Source organism: Rhyacophila brunnea, unplaced genomic scaffold (assembly GCF_057557595.1).
Source record: "Rhyacophila brunnea isolate RB1 unplaced genomic scaffold, BYU_Rbru_1.0 scaffold_3, whole genome shotgun sequence".
Taxonomy (NCBI): Eukaryota; Metazoa; Arthropoda; class Insecta; order Trichoptera; family Rhyacophilidae; genus Rhyacophila; species Rhyacophila brunnea.
In genome coordinates, this window is record NW_028232965.1 from 8027339 (window position 1) to 8047923 (window position 20585).

The 20585-nt window shown below is 32.5% G+C and overlaps 2 protein-coding genes across 2 annotated transcripts in view; one reads left to right on the forward strand and one right to left on the reverse strand.

The window, feature by feature from the left end:
- Positions 1-20585, forward strand: part of MCU (mitochondrial calcium uniporter) — a 431136-nt gene that overhangs the window by 120072 nt on the left and 290479 nt on the right. The gene's annotated exons all lie outside the window — the stretch shown is intronic.
- jv (javelin) overlaps positions 14658-20585 on the reverse strand; it is a 73263-nt gene continuing 67335 nt past the window's right edge. The window contains exon 3 of the mRNA XM_085952587.1: positions 14658-20323. Coding sequence (XP_085808713.1) covers positions 14977-17703 — 2727 coding nt within the window. The 5' untranslated portion in view covers positions 17704-20323 and the 3' untranslated portion in view covers positions 14658-14976. The remainder of the gene's footprint in view (positions 20324-20585) is intronic.

A 20585-nucleotide genomic window follows, 5' to 3' on the forward strand; every position in this document is an offset into this window, starting at 1 on the left:
TTATTTGCTTTTATTAGATGTGGGTGATCGGATTTACTTGTTAGAATCTCTTATTTTATAATAAAATCATTAACTATCAGGTCACAAGATTTTTTCTAACTAAATAAAAAACATTGAATTAGATTTTACATTTATTTTTATTTCGATAGAAATGTCGATTTTTACCAACTTTTCTTCGCTTTAGTGTTTACCGCACAGGAAGAGAGATTGCGAAATCATCCGTGTCGCTGGATTTACAAATTATATAATTTTTGAATTCATACAACATTGTCAAAGATTTAGTAAACCGTGTCTTGATAAAATCGTTAATAATTGTGAGAATGCTGTTGAACCAATAGGCTTGTTATTTTAATCGTAAATATTATCAATTAATTGATTAAATTATAATTTCCTTTTTTTATTCAACGAATAATTTTGCTTTAAGAATGTAACATTCTATTATTGAACATACATAATTTGATTTGAACTTACGTCTCTCGGGAATCGCGCCCATGTGCACTGACCACTATACTATAGGTATCTTATCTAACTGCGACGAATTTTAACTAATGGTTCTTACAATAATCTCTGAAGCGCTTTCTAAATTGCGTTGTTAATCGGCAATTGGCTTTTGTATTTTAAATCAAAGTAATAAATTACCAATTAGGTACTAACCGATGTCGGATTGCTCCAAGATTTTTGTTATAATGTACTTGCACTTGCTAATAATTTAATTAACTATTTTTTTTGCTATTATTCTGCTGGTTGTTTTCAAAAAAAGATTTTTTCTATTGGTTATATTATATTTCTCAGAAATGTTTTCAAATGATATATGTTCAATGACGTGAAAGTTAAACTCGACTCTAACAACAAATTTGTAGGATTTTCTTCAGTATGACTATTAATGTGATTGATGTCGATTAAATATCGAATTGCTAAGCCAGAACGGCGAAAAAAACATTTAAGCAAATATGCGTTATTTCTCAAGTTAACTTGAAAGAAAGGTCGACCTCGGTGTGCCAAAAGTGCGCCAGTAAGGTTTATTCCGTAACGACGTTGGAACCATTTTTAATATGGTGTTAGTGAAAAATATATATTATGACAAAAATAATTTTATTACTATTTACATTCCTGTTCTGTAAAGTTGCGGATTGTCACACTCTTTTTTAACTTAGCAATCTCGATATAATTATTTAAAAACTGAGGTGAATATTATGTTTTGTTGAAAGGGTAATTAAGTAATAGGTATAACATATAATAACATCACCCTATAATGTTGATTGTTCCTGCCATATCAAGCAATATAACTGAGTGGTCAGTCTCCCTTGAGTGTCACGTGGGACCATTGACCCCCCGTCATGGTAATTATAATCAACGATGTCAAAGGAAATCAGTTCGGCAGCTTACATTTATGTTCCAACATGTCAAGACAATATAGACTATATAGATAGAGTATAGGCAGGTACCACACATTACTGAATTCCACTTGATCCACAACATAGGTACCAATTTTGCCATTATGCTACGAGCGGTGCTTCCCAACCTTTTCAAACTCTTAAATTTACAAAATATTTTTCTTATGTGTAACGGAATGACACAACCGGATGGAATTTTTTGTAATACATGCTCTATAATATAACTCATAACGTCTGTTAAGCTTTCTAGCATTATATGATATAAAACATATGAAAAATTTCATGTCAATAGACATGAATAGCACTGATTATTTATCAGTTTATTTTATATCTAAAAAATACCATTTAATTAGATTGGATTGGATCCTTATAATGATAGTTACGAGGTTAAATGATATAAATTATATTCGATTCTTTTAATGGGATGCGTGGGTTTGTTTCAGAAAACACATCGTTTTTTATCTACCCTACCGTTCGGTGTTTAAAATAACATGCCCTGCGTTAAAACTAGATTGGAAACTATCGCATGAAAATAGTTCTAATTAATATCGATATCGTGACGAATATAACAATGTTGAGTGACGCTTGAATTTAGCCATACCTAATTCTCAATTGCGCACAGCACCCGGTTGGGAATCTCTGATGTATAGACCAAATAATACTCTGATGTATAGACCAAATAATAAAATTTCCTATGTTTTCTTTTTCTAAATCTCTTTATTAAAATTCTTTTTAAACGCCGCTAATAAATTTTCATGTAGTATTCCAAAATGTGTCATTGATTTAGTGAAATTTGTGTAGTAAATTCCTACACTGCTTTCAATAAATTTTAATATTGTTGAATAAATAGGACATAAATTTACATGCCAGAAAGATACATTAAATATGTGTACTTTTATCATAACTTGGTATGACGCCAATATTCTTTCATAATAGAAATTCCGGGTGGTTTGAAGTAGATATTATGTTTGAAGTGACATAAAAATAATTTCGTAGTTTTAATGATTTTTTTCATCTTCGTTACACATTATAGAAGATATACTGACGAAGCAATGTATTTTATAATATATGATAAGCAAAAGTAATTCTCAAATATTTTCCTCTTAATATCATCTATGTTACTCGGTAAAGTAGTATATATATGAATATAATAAGTAGATACATATATATAAGTATCATTGAAAAGTACTTATATTGTAATATAATTATATAATGTAATTATTATTAAATATAGGGTAAGAGCTACTATTATGGGCCAGCTTCAATTAGTGGCCACTTGCAGATAAAATCTAGTTTTTTAAGATATTAAATCAACATTGCCATCTGTTAGGTTATTAAGAAATCTCGTCAATTGTTCCTCCGTTGGTAAAACAGATAATTGTTACTTTAAGCATTATAAAACAACCTCAAAACCGCATTTTTATCTGACAGTTCGAGCGAAACCGTGAAATAAGTGCGATTTGTTGTAAATTGTACAAGGACATGACTTCTGTTAAAAGGTATGTTAAACATTTAATATCATACAAAATGCTAATCCAATTGACAAGTATCTATGTATTTGATTTATGTATACATCATTAGACATATATTTTGGAAAAAATAGGTGGGTAGGTATATTATGATGGTGGCCAATAACTGATTCCAAAATACGTCGATTTTCCTTTATCGGCCGGCCTTGCTAATAATAGAATATGTGACTAATTAGTAAAGTATTACATTTATTTTTATTAGTTGAATAGTGTTTTAACAGTATTATTAATCATCTTTGTTTTTATTATATTTCTCCGACATTCGTAGATAAATGTTGGCCACTTGGCCCAAAATTGTACTTTTGATGGCCGATAATAGAAACTTTTTTCTTGATTGTTCCAGAATAAAAATGCATCAAAATAAACGAATAAAATATAGTCAAGAACTGAAGAATAAAATAAGCAATAGAGTATATGAAATACCATAGTGAAGAGTCTTTGCGTTCAGTAACAAGAAGATTTGAAATACCAAGAAGCACACTAAAATTCCTTCCGCAAAAATCCTCTACTGAAAAGTTTTGTATGCTGTTCCTACTGTGAGAAAACTTCAATGATTCTCATTTATCTTTATGCTACGTCAAGATATTTGTTAACTTTTATTAGGGAGGTATAAGATTTCTTTTGAATTTTTGAAATCTATTTCCAACAAGCTCTACGTATTTAATTAAATATGCCTATCTCACTGTAACTCAATGTGAATGTGTTCTTTGTATTTTTAAGTAATATGTTACGTATGTCTAATAAAATGACGATAAAGTTGCATTAAGTACTTGATTGAACACTTAATAATGATGTGTGATCATAATATTACATAAACTGTTTTTTAATTTTTGTTTAAATAATGTTATTACATCAATTTCGGGGTGGCCAATAATTGCATTTTTTGGTGGCCAATAATTGAAAAAAGTGGCCAATAATTGTAGATTTCTGCCTTTTTTTTTGATTATTTTTTTTATGATGTAAAATATATTTTTTTAAATGTTCTGATAATTGATTATTATCAAAAAATAAACAATTTAACAAATAATATTTTTTTATTCCACCTTCCTAATGATATATGTCCACAAAAAATTAACAAAGTTGAAAAAATCCTTAACTGGCCAATAATTGTAGCTCTTCCCCTACCACTTTTGTATATTATCAGCATTGTTGTCATATTTTACGAACGTCTCTGGAGGTGTCCGTTTATCGTATACTTATATAAGGGTGATTATTGCAAATTCGTATTTATATGTGTTGGAGTGATTTTGTATAAGTCAATTATGTTATATGGTAAAGCACCAATAGTAAATCGAATAATTGGTAATGATCGATAGACCGGTATCTATTCGCAAAACTGACAGAACGAAATCACTGTGGAGATTTTATTCTGGTTTTGCTAATAAGTAAAACTTCTGCTCCGTTGTCATTTGCAAGAATATAACACTCGGCTCTACTTTGGTTTTCTGTATGCAGTGATTTTTGAATGATACGTTTATTTTTTCGTCAGTTTTACCTAAAGTTGCCTAGAGTATACAGTATACACGGTATCAAGTAAATTGTAAATATTAAAACAATCTTTTGTCGGGTCAAAAAATGATATTATCTCGCTATTAACATTTTATATACAAGAAAAAAACTGCGCATAGTTCACTACGAATACGTAGGTAGTAGGTACTAATATGCTTCGCTAGAAATACTAATGGCGGATAAAAACAATGTTATTGTGTAAAAACAGAATTAATTTTTTTATGTCGACTGCAAAAACTACGTTTTTTTATAACCCACTTACCGCTCGGGTCTGTGTATTAGGTATGTTGTGTAATTATTTCCACGGATGTATATTATACATACTGAAATACAGACTATCAAAAAATATTTATTTCAAATTCTCGAGCTTCATCACTGTGAATAAAAACTTATCTACACACAAATAGCTACATATATATATATATTATTCAAATCAGCTGTGTTTTTTTTTTGTATGGGTCCTTATTTTTAATGGTTGCCAACTCAATAGCCTGGGGGCAATGTGCTTCTTGTAAACTTGTAATGTTGACGCTCGCCGCTTTTGTTCGTATCCTTTCCATATTCGGGATTGTGTACATACTGGTTCAAAAGTATTATATTTATATTACAAAAAAAATATTAGGAAGGTACAGACAATCAAATCTCATTTAGAGTCGATCCACTACTGGATGTAAGCCACGTCTTACCTGCCATGTATTTCCAACGCATTTATAATTACCTAAAAATATTTTATTTTATTATCTTTTTATAATAGATATTACACGAAACAGGCACTAAAATATCTATTTAAAAAGGTATAGTATCCTCCACATAACTTTGCAATTGTACACAATGACAAGATTTGTGTGTAATACAGACTGCGTATTAGTAAATGCCAGGCGCCTGGTTGGCTAATTTCATCAAATAATTAAAAAAAATCTCTTCCAAATTGCAAGGTTACGTGGAGGGTAGTATAATGCCCAACCGCAATTCAAACTCGAGCTTGAAAAATTGAGCTATCACGTGAGTTGGACCCCCAGACCACGGAGATACGGGATGAGTCTAGCTTGTTTGCATGTGTAGTATGCGTGAAATGTATCAAATTACTTGAAGCCTTTGTATGATTGTGTTAGTTTCTGCTGCATATTAGTACCAAACTATTGGCACAGTAGAGGTATGTAGATATATTATTATGTCCGTCTAGTCGGTAGTCAATTCATAATAAATTCCTACATATACGACAGATGTCGTTGGCAAATTATAGTATTTTTGTAGAATATAAAATAATCATGTTATTCTTACCGGCAATAAAAAAATATTTTTCTTAAGAAGACTTTAAATAATCGCCTAGTATGGAGTCATCGCAACTGGTATATGTCATAGCTCGAGCGACATATTCGGCACATTGCTATTTCTGAAAATTTGGTGACGCGTCTGTCTTAAATGTGATACCCAATATCCACGTTTCCATGTCACGTTACATCCATTCTTCGATAGCATATTCGGTATATGTAATACAATACACGTGGTGTATTGATTGGTGTATAGTGACTAACTGCAATTCTGACTTCGACGTTATAGTTCTCAGAAGGTATCAAAAGTGAAGGCCAAACCGTAGCATTTAAATGAATATAGAACATCATGTTGAACAGGTGCTACGTCAGTTGTTATACTACGGCGTAGGCATATGGCTTAATATCGCCAAGTAGGTATTTGAATAAACTATGATTTTTATTAATGATTAAATAATATGGACATTCCTATAAGTTAATCAGCATTATTCTTATCTTAGCAAACATAATAACTCTTAAATTATAAATATATCATGGGTATTTTAAAGAAAGTTTATGTTTTAATAATTATTATTGTTCTTTACACCGGCGATTCTCCCGATAGATTTTATCACGTGAATTCTTCTATTGTTTAATGATGCCTGGTATATTTTTAACCACATTTTTCAAATCGTATTTTCATATCTCTTTGACCCATATTTTATTTATGCATCGTCTATTTTTGATAATGCACAAAGCGCATTCTGCCAGTTGATTTCAGCAAAGAATATGAGAATATATTTATTTATCAGCAAAATGATAACATTTAGTGTCTGAAATAGTTTCATTTATATTTTAATGCATTTTGTCTTTTTATGACTTGTGTCAACTTGTGCCGCAAAACCAGGGAGAAAATCGTATCACTCTTCTTATGGAAGGAAAAGCACGCGTTTAAATCACTGACTGGGTAAAATTCACATGCTTTTAGAATTTATATATTTGGATCCACAACGTGGGTTTAAACCACAGGTTCTCAAACTTATTTCGACCACCTCCCACTTTGAGATTTAAAAAAAATCTAGTGCCCCCCATATTTTTTAACTTACCTTTTTACATTACCATCTGTTGCGTATCTTAAAAACAGTTATTATTGCAAATATAAATTTTCAACATGCATTATTATATGGATAGGATAGATAGGGTGTAACCCATATCTTATTTCTGAGATCAAAGAATGTCTCAATGAGAGGAAATAAAACTCTTTGAATTTAATATTTATTTAATGTAAAGGATGACTCTGATGCACTTCGACGAGTTAGTTAATATCAATCTCGAATTCACTCAAAAACAGCCGTAAGTCGCCGCGTTCAGTAATTTGCAGCCGATTTCTCTTTTTAGTTAGCAACGTTGCTATAGCACTAAATCCACGATCACACAAATACGACGATGGGAATGCTATCAGAAGTCTTTGAACAACCGACCAGGGTACAGTTGAGAGATTTGCTTCTGCAGCCAAAATTCTAGATAGCCATTCTTGAATGTAATTTTCAATTCTTTGTTTGTTGTCAGTTATATAAGTTCTTTTCATTGGGATGATCCTGCTGTGTTGACATTTATATATGTTGATTTTTATAGATAGAATTTATCTGCTGTCGCCCCTCTAGATTTCCTTAACGCCCACTAATTTTCTTTGAGCCTTCTACTGCCCCCCTGAAAGCCTCCAGCGCCCACAAGGGGGCGTTATCGCCCACTTTGAGAAAGACTGGTCTAAACTAAAGTGTCTAACGAATGGTTAATTACAAATCATCGTATTGGTAATGTAATGTCAGTGGAGATTCTTATGCCCCTGGTTGGAAGTGACACCTTGTACGAAAAAAAACCTAAAAAAGATTTTTAGTGAATCACCGAATTGAATAAATGTTTATTTCATAGTCATCATCATCAGTAAATGTAAATTACGATTTATATAATGTATTATTATTAACGAACTTACAAGGGATGGTTATTAGCCATTCATGCAAGCCATTAGGTCCTTGTGGGACTAGACCCTGTGGCTTTAGAGACAGCACTTTTGCCATTTCTCCGCCGTGGGAATAATCAGAATCATCCTTTTGTTATCTGTCTAATCACTACCTGATGTAGGCTTTTTAAATTCCAGTAGTATTTTGTTTAATCTTCATCGTTGATTGATGTGTTATTCATTTAAATTAATGTGTTAATATATACGTAGTCACGGAATAAATATATTTATATGTATTTAGTGCCTATCTTTTGTGGTCGACAACATTCGTTTTGCTATTTTTTTTGTATAATACCAATAAGTATGCAAATTTTAATCCCACGTCACCCAGTTTTCTACTGTTCCTACCTACCTAATTTTTGATAATGTGTTACATAGATATTAACTTAAATATTTCAACTAATACGAAAGTTTTTAATATTTTTACGAAGCATTCTGTATATTTTCGTTTGAAGTCTTGGCAAAGGCGACTTCCCGAATGAGCCGGAACGTGCTTTGTATGGAATTTATGGATTTCCCGCAGACTCCATTGCGCCTCGGCAAAGACAGGCACTGGATTGGCTCAGTGGACCAGGTCAAGATTTTTACCCCACCAATCTTTATTTCCTCCACGAAACTTTGTTTCCCCCCCCCCCTACCAAACATTATTCCACGATCTTCTCGTCTAGAAATTTATCGCCGGTTTTCGCTATGTCGACAATGAACTTCCACACCAATGATTTATTAGTTTTGTAGCCTTGACATATTTTCCGCATAGTTTATTCGCCTTATAAAACCATTGAGCAATAACGGCTAGATTTTTATATCTCAATAAATCTGGGACGCGGACTGTTTTCGCTTTGTTTTTATTTTATCATCCCTACATATTATATGTCCTTCCTTTGTTAATTAAGAGTTTTTCTTCGTATACGATATTACTATAGATAAATGTCATTGCTGTTAATATACTTTATATCTTATGCAATGTCTTGAATAACAAATGATAATTTAACTATTAGCAAGTACATGTACGTCACAACCGTATATTATCTATGGTCAAAACTAGAATTTGGAGCAATCATTTCGACCTCTGTGAATCAGATTTATTTAGTAATGTTATTGAATTACAAATGTATATCGTCACCTCAATACTACAACTAGATAACTCTGATTTGGTCATTATTGGGAAAATGCAATTTAAACTTTACTTGATTTACATAAATCTAGGCTTTAATCATTATTTAAAATGAAATGGAAAATTGTGCTTGTCTAATTGGGAACAATTAAATAATGTTTAATTGTATGAAACATTATTGTAGATATATTATTTTATTTATTTAATGCATTTATGGTATTAAAGTTATCTAATATTTTCAACACAAAATTAATACAGTTACCATTAATTTCTGGGTTACCTAGTTAAGTATCATTTTGTAGGTAAGGAAATGTAGAATCATATTGAATAGCTATCTCAAAGACAGTGAAAATCAAGTTATCTCGTTGTAGTATTGAGGTGATGATAATATATGTATACCAGAGGTAAACTACGGTATATCCAAAATGAAAACTTTACAGGAGAGACGAATTTGTGATTTTTGATACTTTCAACTTCAGGCATTCGTGAATGGAAAAAGATCAAATTTATTTATTTATCAAAACAAGCATATTTTCTCGTGTTCTATTATATAATTAATATGTATATATTTTTTATTATTATTATTATTTAACGCTCATAATGGAGATACATTTGTTTACCTCAAAATCTGTTGGTGGTACACAATAAAATATGCTAAGTAATAAACAACTGTAAGTCCAAGGGTTTTTTTTTAATTGACTCCTTGGGATTGGGAACAAATCGTAAGAAATGCAATAAATACACATGTTTTTTTTTTAAATAAAAGGGTAAGTTCTAATTTCAATTAAAAAAAACCCTTGGACTTACAGTTGTTTATCACTTTTGTATGACTATTTTATTGCGTACCACCAACAGATTTCAAGGTAAACAAATGTACCTATCTCCATTATGAGCGTTAAAAAATAATAGTAATAATAAAATATATACATAGTATAATAGAACACGACAATGCTTGTTTTGATATATAAATAAATTTGATTTTTTTCCATTCACGAATGCCAGAAGTTGAATGTAAGAAAAATCAAAAATCTGTCACTCCTGTAAAGTTGTCATTTGGATATACCGTAGTTTACCTCTGGTATACAGATGCTTCGTGCGAATAAGCTCCGAGGTTTAAACAATTATAACATGGACTTACCATTGTTTACCTCTAATAGTTATGTAGTTACAATTACATTTTTAATTTTTAACTTTGATAATAAGAGTAATATGAGTTACTGCTGTTTACAACGTATGCAGGATAAGTAATGAAGTAACAATATAACAATAACTCCATTTCACGATTTTTGGAGTTACAATAGTTTACCTCTGGTATACAGATATGTAGGTAGAGTTTGAAAACATCTTCAGTTAAGTGGGTAGTAGGATTCAAATTATTTTAGAAGTCTGGGTAAGGGCACACACACGACACTGAAAGTTATCGCGTTGACACGGATACTAAGTCAGTATCGTTATGTCTTATGTCAGATGTGCATTGCATTGTGTATGTAACCTAGTATCCGCGTGTCTTAGTCCCAAGTGAAAAATTGTCGAAACATTTTTATTACAGATCAATATGTATAGATCAATGTATAAATAGCTGATATATCTGAATTCATTACACACAACACACAATCGAAACAATTGAGATCAAATTGTGAAATAATTCTTGACGACTTATTACAATTATTATTGTATCGCTCTCTGCACTGTTCAATATTCGATAATAAGATTAAAAAAATATTTAATTTAAATATCAAAACTTTGTGTTATATTTATTGAAAAATGTTATAAATAATGTTAAATTACATTTTGGTTCGATTGAGTTGAAAATTTCCAGTGTTGCTGTTGGGCCACCAATTCGCCACTAGGGATTCCAATCCCGGGATCCCGAGCTATTTTCGATACCTATGAATCCCGGGATTGACAAAAATAATCCCGGGATTTCGGGATTGATTTTTTTATCAATTTTTATGGAAAATAAAATAAAAACGAAAATATAACAGAAAAAATACTTTTAATAAAAAATAACTACATTAGAAATAAACTGAGTTTGAATGAAGTTTGATTTATACCCATGTGTAGGTTGCCGATTCATTTTATTTTTTCACGTAAATTATTAAAAATGGAAAGATTGGAAAAAAACAATGCTTCGCACTTTTAACAAAGTAATTCCACCATGATATCATACGTTTTACGGCAGTTTCATATTTGTCTGACTAATAGATTTATGAAGCGGAAAGGCCATAAGTACGCCATGATTATTTGCTTTAATATCGCTAATCCATTCATTAAGTCTTTACTATTAGAAACAGCATTCTCCTATTAAATTCACATTATTATTTAAATTACAATATTATTTACTCCGTTAAACTTGTGTATTTCCAAGATTGAACGTATACAATATTAACAATAAATGTCTTAAATTGTAAAAATTATACTAGATGTATTTTTGATTGATTTTATCAATGTTATTTGTAATTATATTTTTTTTATATTAACAATGGAAAAAATGCCAATCCCGGGACCAGTCCCGGGATCCCGGGATTGTCAAATTGTAATCCCGAAATCCCGGGATCAGAATTTTGGCTCGGGATTGGATTCCCTATTCGCCACTATTTGTCGTTGTTTTATTGTGAACGAAAATTGGTTATACTGGTTATATTATTTTTTTAGATTATGTATTACCTTCCTACCCCATTTGTTTGTGAAGCTTTTAAGAATATCAATTACACTATGATATGTAGTTATGTTACCAAAAGTGTAATACTTACATTATTTGCTCCCAGCACACCTTATGAAATATTAATTAGTTATTTATGCATAATGGACACCACGACAAAAACATATTTTACCCCTTTCAATCTAAACCCGCCCACTTCCAAATCAATGGCTGTCCATTATTCTTAATAGTTCAAGGCGCTACAGCAGTATACTGTAATATTTTTTTTGCGCTGCCCACATTTTATCTCTTTTACTGGATGGGTAAATAATGCGTATGGCTTGTTTTGCGAACATGCTTTTTGTCTGCCTAAAATATTATTTGCTTTATCATGTATACTCATAAATTCCCTCTAACAATAAATGTCTCACGTGTGGGTAATTATAATTTGTCTTTCACGTTTAATTTAACCCTCGATAAAATTTTCTCATTACTGGGACAATTTTTTGTAACAATTTATTACACTATCGTTCCATTTTATACCTATAATATTATGTTTTGTTTTATATATTTTTTAATGTTAGATCTAAATTTCCCACGTTTAATAATCAATGGCCAAATAATGCTAATGCATAAACGGTGTTGTTTTTACATTATTATTTTTTCGCCTTAATATGATTTGTGAGTATTTTATTGCCATACGGAATAGAATAACAAGGTTTTCCCCCTTTACATAACTACTGGTTAATTTCCTACAAGTTTCCTATATACTTGGAAGGAACGATATATAATTTTGAAACTCATTTAGTATTAAAATTACCCAGGCATTATCTTTCTCTTACAAAGTATTTTTTTTCATTATTCAAAAATAAAATAAATGAGTTTTCTTTTGAAGTTAACACGGAGCTGTTATAATATGTAGACGAAGGTAATAAGAGACTCATATACATGCAGTTTAATTTCCTATGTTTTTATACAACCAATGGCAACGTTATAATAGCGTTGTGCTAGAATTTTGCATTGAGTTTTCGAAGCCAAACTGCAGACGTCGTTAGGGAAAATGTCCCAAATGATTTTGTAAATTGCTTACAAGAAGTTAAGTACGTTTTAGTTGTATTATGACATTGTATATGAAACCACAATATAATTCTTGTAGGCTATTGACATCACATTTATTAAAAAGACAATATTATTATGATGCAATGCAGTAATCTGCAGTAAGTAAATGATAATTTTGGATTGCATATTTTGTTCGTCCTAATTAACGTGTTACCATTTATTTTCTAATATGATGAGTTTACATACCGTATTGCATTAGGATAAAAATAATAACTGGATGGTCGAAATTTACAATTTCATGCTATCGAGTGTACTGTTATTAATAAGATAGGGTTTTTACTAATTAGGTTTTTTACTGACACTTGAACTATTCATTATTTGTTTATTGTATTTTTGTGACCTTTGACTTGTTAGGTAGGTTATGGAGTTTTTACTTACATTATTGTACTGATTTATTATATAAGCTAGAGTTAAGAGTGTTCGTTGTCAGTGTGTATTTACCTTTGTGAGTGTACACGGCGCCTGAAGATGCCGAAAGGCGAAACCCGGGTCGCAAAAACGACTCAAATGGAATAGTACAGAGCTTGAATTCATTAGAATTTTAATGTATTTCGTTGTTTCCCTATTTCACTTATCTATTCTTTTGGTGTCGTGTCCCTCTTCGATGAAGATTGAGACTCCATTTAAATGTCTCCCCATGTCAGATTTATCCAGCCAATTCTGCATTCCACCATCCGCATAGTTGAAGGCGTTGATATGTATGTGGTATTTGTTACCAATTCGATTGGACATCGAATTAGGGACTTCCAGCAAGTATACAAAACATCTTCTTTAAACGTAGATATATTTTTTTTATAATAATGATTTATATGAATATTTGATTATTTGTGATCAGGTCGGCAATAAATTGTGCCAAATAAAAAAGGCAAGAATTTTTCCATAAAAGATTTTTCACATTTTCGAATTATGATCTATTTTATTTGCAAAATTTTCTCTCTACACAAGACAAAGAAATCCTGTGGAATTTATTATCAATAAATTTATAGGAAATCTATCTCAGTAGCGATTGGCCGTGGCTCTAAAGACAGACACTTATTTTTGTTGCTAGATTGTATTTTTTATATTCCATTAAATTCCCTCAGGGTTGTACCCAAAGTCTTATCTTTTTATAACCCAGCGAAGTTTTCAGATTATCCTTCTTTATAAGTGGAAATGTTGGTCCTTTGGTGTCCCTCCGTGATAACACATGTACAATAATGACGTTTTGTCTAAACCTGATCCACGACACGTGAGTATTTTCTCACAAATATAGAATACGTTTATAGCTTTGTAATTCATTGAAATAATATCAATAGTAAAGCTTTTAGCACGTTTACGTTGAGGATTCTACAAACTTTTTATAGCTGCGTAGGGATTTCGTATTTAAATAAATAGTATCGATTCTTGATATCGTATTGCACTCAAAGAATTTATGTTTATACATTCTTTGTTCATAGAAAACGTATTTAGCAACATAGATATTGAGATATAAAATAGACTGATGAGTAGTGACATAAAATAGTGTGTATTTGCTCGCCAATGGAGTGCGGACAGTGTCTGAAGATGCCGAAAGGCTTAATCCGGGTTGCAAAAATGACTCAAATGGAAAAGTACAAAACATAGAGAATGTTTAATTAACACCACTAATTTTTAGTAGAGACAAAAGAAGATTGAACTGTTCAATTGTTTATCAGAGTTTTTTTTGTATTATGTAAATGTTACTAATTCGGCGGAGTTCATTCGAATCGTATGTTTCATTATTTATGCAAATAAAGCATTTTATTTAAATTGGTATTTACATATAATTTTTGATACCATCTCCTTCTTAATCTTGCACACAAAATCAATAATTTATGCAACAATAATTGTTAGTACACTTATTCAAAACATTACTTTTAAATGTTTGTTATGTGTATTTTAAATTTTATTTCAATTTATTTTATCATTAATTGTAAACTAGAATACTTCCTACCAAATTAATGTTAAGATAATTTATTATAAACGTACATCATGATATTGTTTACTATAATGTTTATTTGTTATGTATTATACTTAAATGTAGGATAGGAATAAGTGTTAATAAAATGAAACATTTTTGATTGCCAGAAATATATTCTATGTTTCCAATATACAATGTGATCTTATTAATTAAAACCCTACACCTTTTACTATCTTTAGTATGACAAAATCATTTAATATATCGAATAAATACAGCATTACAGTATAATAATATTATAAAACACATAAATAAATTTATACAGTAGGATTAAAAAATGTTTGGATAAGTACTATTTGATTTTGTGACACATTAATGTCATTACATCGTATAAATTTTGTGTATAATTTCTACAATAGCTTAGTTTCTAGATAAATAGTGAGTCGTTGACATGTAAAACTTATTAATAGATTTCTCTTCATTCTTCAATTGTGCAATTTGTTTCTGTCTGCTTTGATGTTATGCACGCCCTCGTAGCAGGATTCCATCACCTCAAACTCTTCGAAAACCATTTCGCCGAATTTTGCAGGATTCTTTTTTTCAGGCAGTCCATCATTATTTACGTAATAAAATTTCTTCTCAAACGGTATAGGTTCGTTGAAGCTTTTTATTGTTTCTGCAACTGTTTTCTGTTCGCCGTTGATATCATTGCTGGATACCGTGTGAGTTTCCAAATTATCTTCAGAGTTAAGATTTTCGTGTGACTTTTCATGGTTTGTTTGTTTATCTTGCATATTTTCCGTACTATTTGTTATACCGACGGTCGTTTTTGTTTCACTCTTCTCCACAATGCCGTTCGGTGACATGCTTGTTAATACAATATTCACATTTGGGATTGGCGAATCCACATTCTTATTTCTTGTTACTTTCAATTTGTCTATTGTAGATTCTCGTATTTCAGATGACATTCGATTCCTCTCTGAATTTATTATACTATTTAATTTAGACTTCTCCGTACCATTATAAATGATTTTATCATTTTTTCCTTCGCAGTCATCCTTTTCTAGATCACTGAATGGAGATGACACCATTCCTTTCCTATAACTTTCTATCCTACATATTTTAGTTTTTACTGAATTATCGTTATCGTATATTATCGGTGGGTCGTCAATGTTCGTTTTAAATTTGCGTCGTAAGTTATGATCTTCTCCTGTACCTGCCAACTCCAAACGACTGCTGCAGCTATTGGATTTAACCAGTTTAAACTTAAACCCTAAATAGCTATCATTTTTCGAAATTCCATTTCCGAACGTATCTTCGTCCTCTCGAAGATCGTTCTGTTCCGTTATCTCACTGCAAGAGCAGCATTTACTAAACCTGTCAGCTTCCATAACAGATAACGAATCATTTTTGTGTTTATCCATTGTAGGATTCAGGCACACACATTTGGCGTCGACACATTTTGTTTGACATGCGGAACAATCGCGGCAGCAGCTTCTTTGTAGTCCTCTGATTTCTTCCATAATTGCTTTAGTCATAGGACTCACTGCTGGCCCGCTATGCTCATCCAAGACCTTTCCACCATAATAAGTTATTGATGTTCCACACTCTCTTATCTTTTGTAAAATATCTTGACTTACATATTGACTTTCATAGCAAAGACTTGGATTCAGTGATTCACATAAATACTCTTCACTAGATGAACTATATATGTGTTCGTTGTTTGCTTTCGATGACTGGAATGGACTCAACGCATCCGTGTCATAATCGTGCTCATTATTAGAGCTCAAATCCCCGCTAGATACTCCGCTGGACAAACTAGCTGAATCCCACTTTTTCTGTCCGTATGAAGTATCAATTGTGAGATACCTCATTGCCTTTTTTCGATTTCCAGTTTTGTCTATCTTCACATCATCGGTAAGGTTTTTATGATGACCCGAACGCTTAGAAAGGTTTGGATCTGATTCTTCTTTTGGGCGTCGCATTTCAAGTGTGCCTTCGAACAAGTTTCTTACAGTTTTAACAGTATCGGGATCTGGAAGTTCTTCTTCAATTATTTCTCTATTAACGCGTATCGGGTGGTAGAAAAAATGTCGCTTTAACCCGGATTGTTTAATTTTTCGTGGCTTTCCGTTCAATTGGTCGTCTCCATCTTTCTCGTCAGTTTGTTTCGTTGTCGCTCCAGCTATGCGGCAGTTATTTGGCCTTTTGTATGATGTATTTAACCCACGAGTTGTTTCAATTTTGGTTCTTACGGGTTCTATTATAACAATGTTATTGTTTACTAACAATTCTTGAAAACTGTAATCTTGTAGATATTGTAGTAGTCCATCAAATTGAGCTTCCTTTTTGTAGTTAGCTATCATGCTCTTGCGAAATAGATCCGATTTCATCACTTTGTATCTGACATGGTCAAAATCGGCACAATCCTGGTCGTAACTTTTTGATTTAATTAATGTGGCATGAGTGACATCACTGTCTCCACTTGTTTCATGATTATTGGATCCCAGCTCAACAATTTCAATATCAGGAGAAAAGCTTTTATATTCTTGCTTTTCAGGTTCTTGTTTATTTTCCTCGTCTGCTAAAACATCTTGAACAGTTTCAGTTGCGTTCGAATCATATACAATTTTATTAAGTGTTGGCTCTTCGATAATTGACTCTGCCTTTTGTTTTTCTTGTCCGTCCATTTTCTTCCACACGTCTATTATTTCAGTTTCGCAAGGTTTCTTTTTGATACTATCAACTATTTTGACAGTTTCAATGGATTTGACTATATCTTCAACGGTTGTTATTGGATCTGGTTCATTGTTGTCAGGCAAACACTCTCTCATATTTTCTAGCGAATCATTACAGACGTCTTCGGGCTCATTCTCGTCACCAGATTTATCAATAAGTTTTGACCAGTAATTTTTAACTGAATGCAATTTTTCTTGATACTCAATATCAGTTTTTACAGCTTTTTCTACCTTTTCTGTAACATTGAATATGTTGGCTTTGAAAAGCTTTCCATTAGATGGTCTGTTTCCCAATATTTCATGCTTGGCAGTCATGTTCGTTTTGATATCTTTACCAGATCCTATCCCATTCTTATATGGCGTTCCTCCATTTCCTCTAGAATTAATTTCATCAATAAGGTGGCGTTTTTCTATTTCGGACTTAGTAAAATTGTGACGACAGTCTGTCACTGTTAGAACTTGAGGTCGAGACATGTCTGAGTCTCTTCTGGCGAGAAGCTTTTTATCTTTGATTATAAGCCTTGCTGGTGGTCTTTCGAATTTATTTTGAACTTCAGCTATTTTAAAACTGCGTTCCTTTTTCACCCTAGGTACCTGACGTATGACATGTTTCTTGGTTAGGTCTTCAAGCTTTGTATCTGGGACGTGTGTATTTTTGATTCCAACTTCAGTCTTACTGTCTTTTGTGGGTGTTTCTATTTTAGTTGCATGTTCATTGTTGTTAATCGTATATTTAATTTCGATAGAACGATTCTGCGGCGCAATTGTACTATCGATGATTGGCTTAGGTGCCTCTTTAGCGATATAAGGCGCCGGTTTTTCGTTTACGTAGTTTTTTTCTTTAAACGTAACCGGAGGATCTATAATGATTGTCTGATGACCGCTCAGTGGAAGTATTGTTACGTTATTTCCTTCTCTCAAATTACCAATAGATGTTTTAATATCTCTGGTTTTAAAGCTACTAGCGCGCTGTATTCGGTCAGTGTCTCTAAAAACTACGTCATATAAAGAAGACGAGTGAATGCCTGCATTTGACACATTCGTTGCAGAATATAAGCGATTTTCTGGACTTGGTGGTTTTTCAAACGAGTTCTTTCTTGTTGACTCTCCAGGAGGACTTGGAGGTGCATGTGTATCCAACGATTTAAAATCAGGTTTGGGTTCTCGTTGTCGAAGTGAATAATGTTTTGTGACAGTTGGCCTCTTTCTTCCGTTCGCAAATGAATTCGACTTCTCAACACGTTGTCCGTTGGTGATGAACGGATTTGTATTTTTTATTTCACCTTCCCTATTTTTGTCGAGCTTCTCCTCTGTAATTATGTTTATTTCGATGCTTTTATAATTATTTGGTATTATTGGTAAATCTGTGATTATAGTATTATTGCTTAAACCATCGGTTAATGAAGTGATTGATAATTTGTCACCAAATAATGAAAATTCACCACTTGTAGTATCAGTTTTTCGATCAGATAAGTGTTGTCTTATTTCTGTAGCAGCATTTGAAAGATCGACTTTATTTTTATCCACTTGGATTATAACACCATCTACTGTTACTACTGAATTGCTATCATACGAAAGTGCCTTGTCTAGTCTGCAAGACGTATTATTTGACGAGTCATCGAAAGAATTTTGTTCTTCAGACTGATAAAATGGATTGGTAGATTTCTCTTTTGGTTTGTGGATTTCTAGTTCATCATTTTCTAATGGCCTGTCTTTTTGCGCTATGAGATTGATACTGTCATCCCTGTTATCACAATCTTTCACTTCTATAACATTAACTTCTCGTAAACTAGTCTCATTTAATTCCAAACAATTTTCGAATTGCCTATCTTGCTGTTCGTCTTCTGTTTCGTGCCTCACTTCTAAGCGTTCTATGTATATATTTTTGTCAGTATCTCTATCTCGCTGTCTCAATTCAGCGTCAATTCTCTCTGATCGCCTCAAATTTTTACCTATGTTTATATCAGGAAGCGAGAAGTATTGATTCTCGATTAGTGTCGTAACAAACGGCTCTGTTGTTATATTTTTAGACGAACTGCTTTGCCGGTATAAAGATCTTGTTTTAAAATCGTCACTGTCTAACCTTGCTTTGTCGTGGTACTGCCTGCATAGTAAATCGTCAACCGGGCGGTAATGTTTTTGATACCGTTCAAGTGTATCTTTGTATTTTGACTTTGAATCTGTCTTCACAATCTTCGGTCGTGTTTTATTCACTCGGGTATAGATGGAGTCAAGATCTTCCAGTGACTTACCATTGAAACTGCTAGTAGTACTATGTAAATTTAGAGGGATCTCAACAAAACTTTCACTGTATTTTGAATCACAATATTCATCTATCTTTTCCGCCAATGAAAAAGCTAAATTTTCTAATCTTCGTGGCGGTGTTTCAGGCGATGGTGGTGTTACTGTGATGTAAGATGCAACGCTTGTGTCGTCTTGTGGTGTAGAGTCTTCCTCAGATACTGATGCGTCACAACTCTTTGCCTTTTTGTGACAAACTTTCGTTATAGTCCTTGAGTTGATCTCTCTTTTGGGAGTACTTCCGTTGCACGATTCTTGTTCATTCTCATCACTCGTAGATCTCTCTATAACTCTGAACTCCGGCTGAAGCTTTTGAACATTTGAATATGATCTATCGCTGTCAGACTCACCCCCTTCAATATACTCTGGCAAATAATATTCCCCTGTGGGGTCAAGTCCTTCGGAAGATCTCTCTGTACGAATGAATAATGGAGCACTCTTTACTGCAGTTGAATCAGGAGAAGATCCTTCGTAGGTTCCAGTGTGATCCGCTTCAAAGTTATAATTCTTGTGGATATAGTTTGAGTCCAAGCTATCAATTTCGCTGGGATTTCGAGAATATGTCAATTCTTCACCGTAGCGTTCGGGTCCAGGTGATTGTGTCCAACTTTCTGTTATTCGCGTCGAATGCTGACTATCGATGTCTCTATATGTGCCTTGGCCGTCGTTGACGATTGCCCCGTCTGGTGGATGGTCAGGATTGTCTGAGATGTCGCCGTAACAGGAGCTCGTTGACTTGTTGTAAATTCGTTCTAACGCCTCTTCCTTTGTTTGAAATTTAGACCGCGTCAACCTGGAAATTAAAAATGATTCTTGAGAATTTTACAGAAGTCAAATATCTATATAATTATATCTGGATTGTCACTTGAGTATTTATTTGCTTCCCTTCCTCGACATTTCGGTGTTATTGCAAAGTCTATTCTGTAGAGATACTGTATTAAAGTGTAGGCAATTACTTTGTAAGTGAATGAATTCGAACACTGTCAACAGTCATCGTATTCATATACTGACAATTTAGTGGAGCATCGAGGACGGAAGGTGAATAAGGAATACAT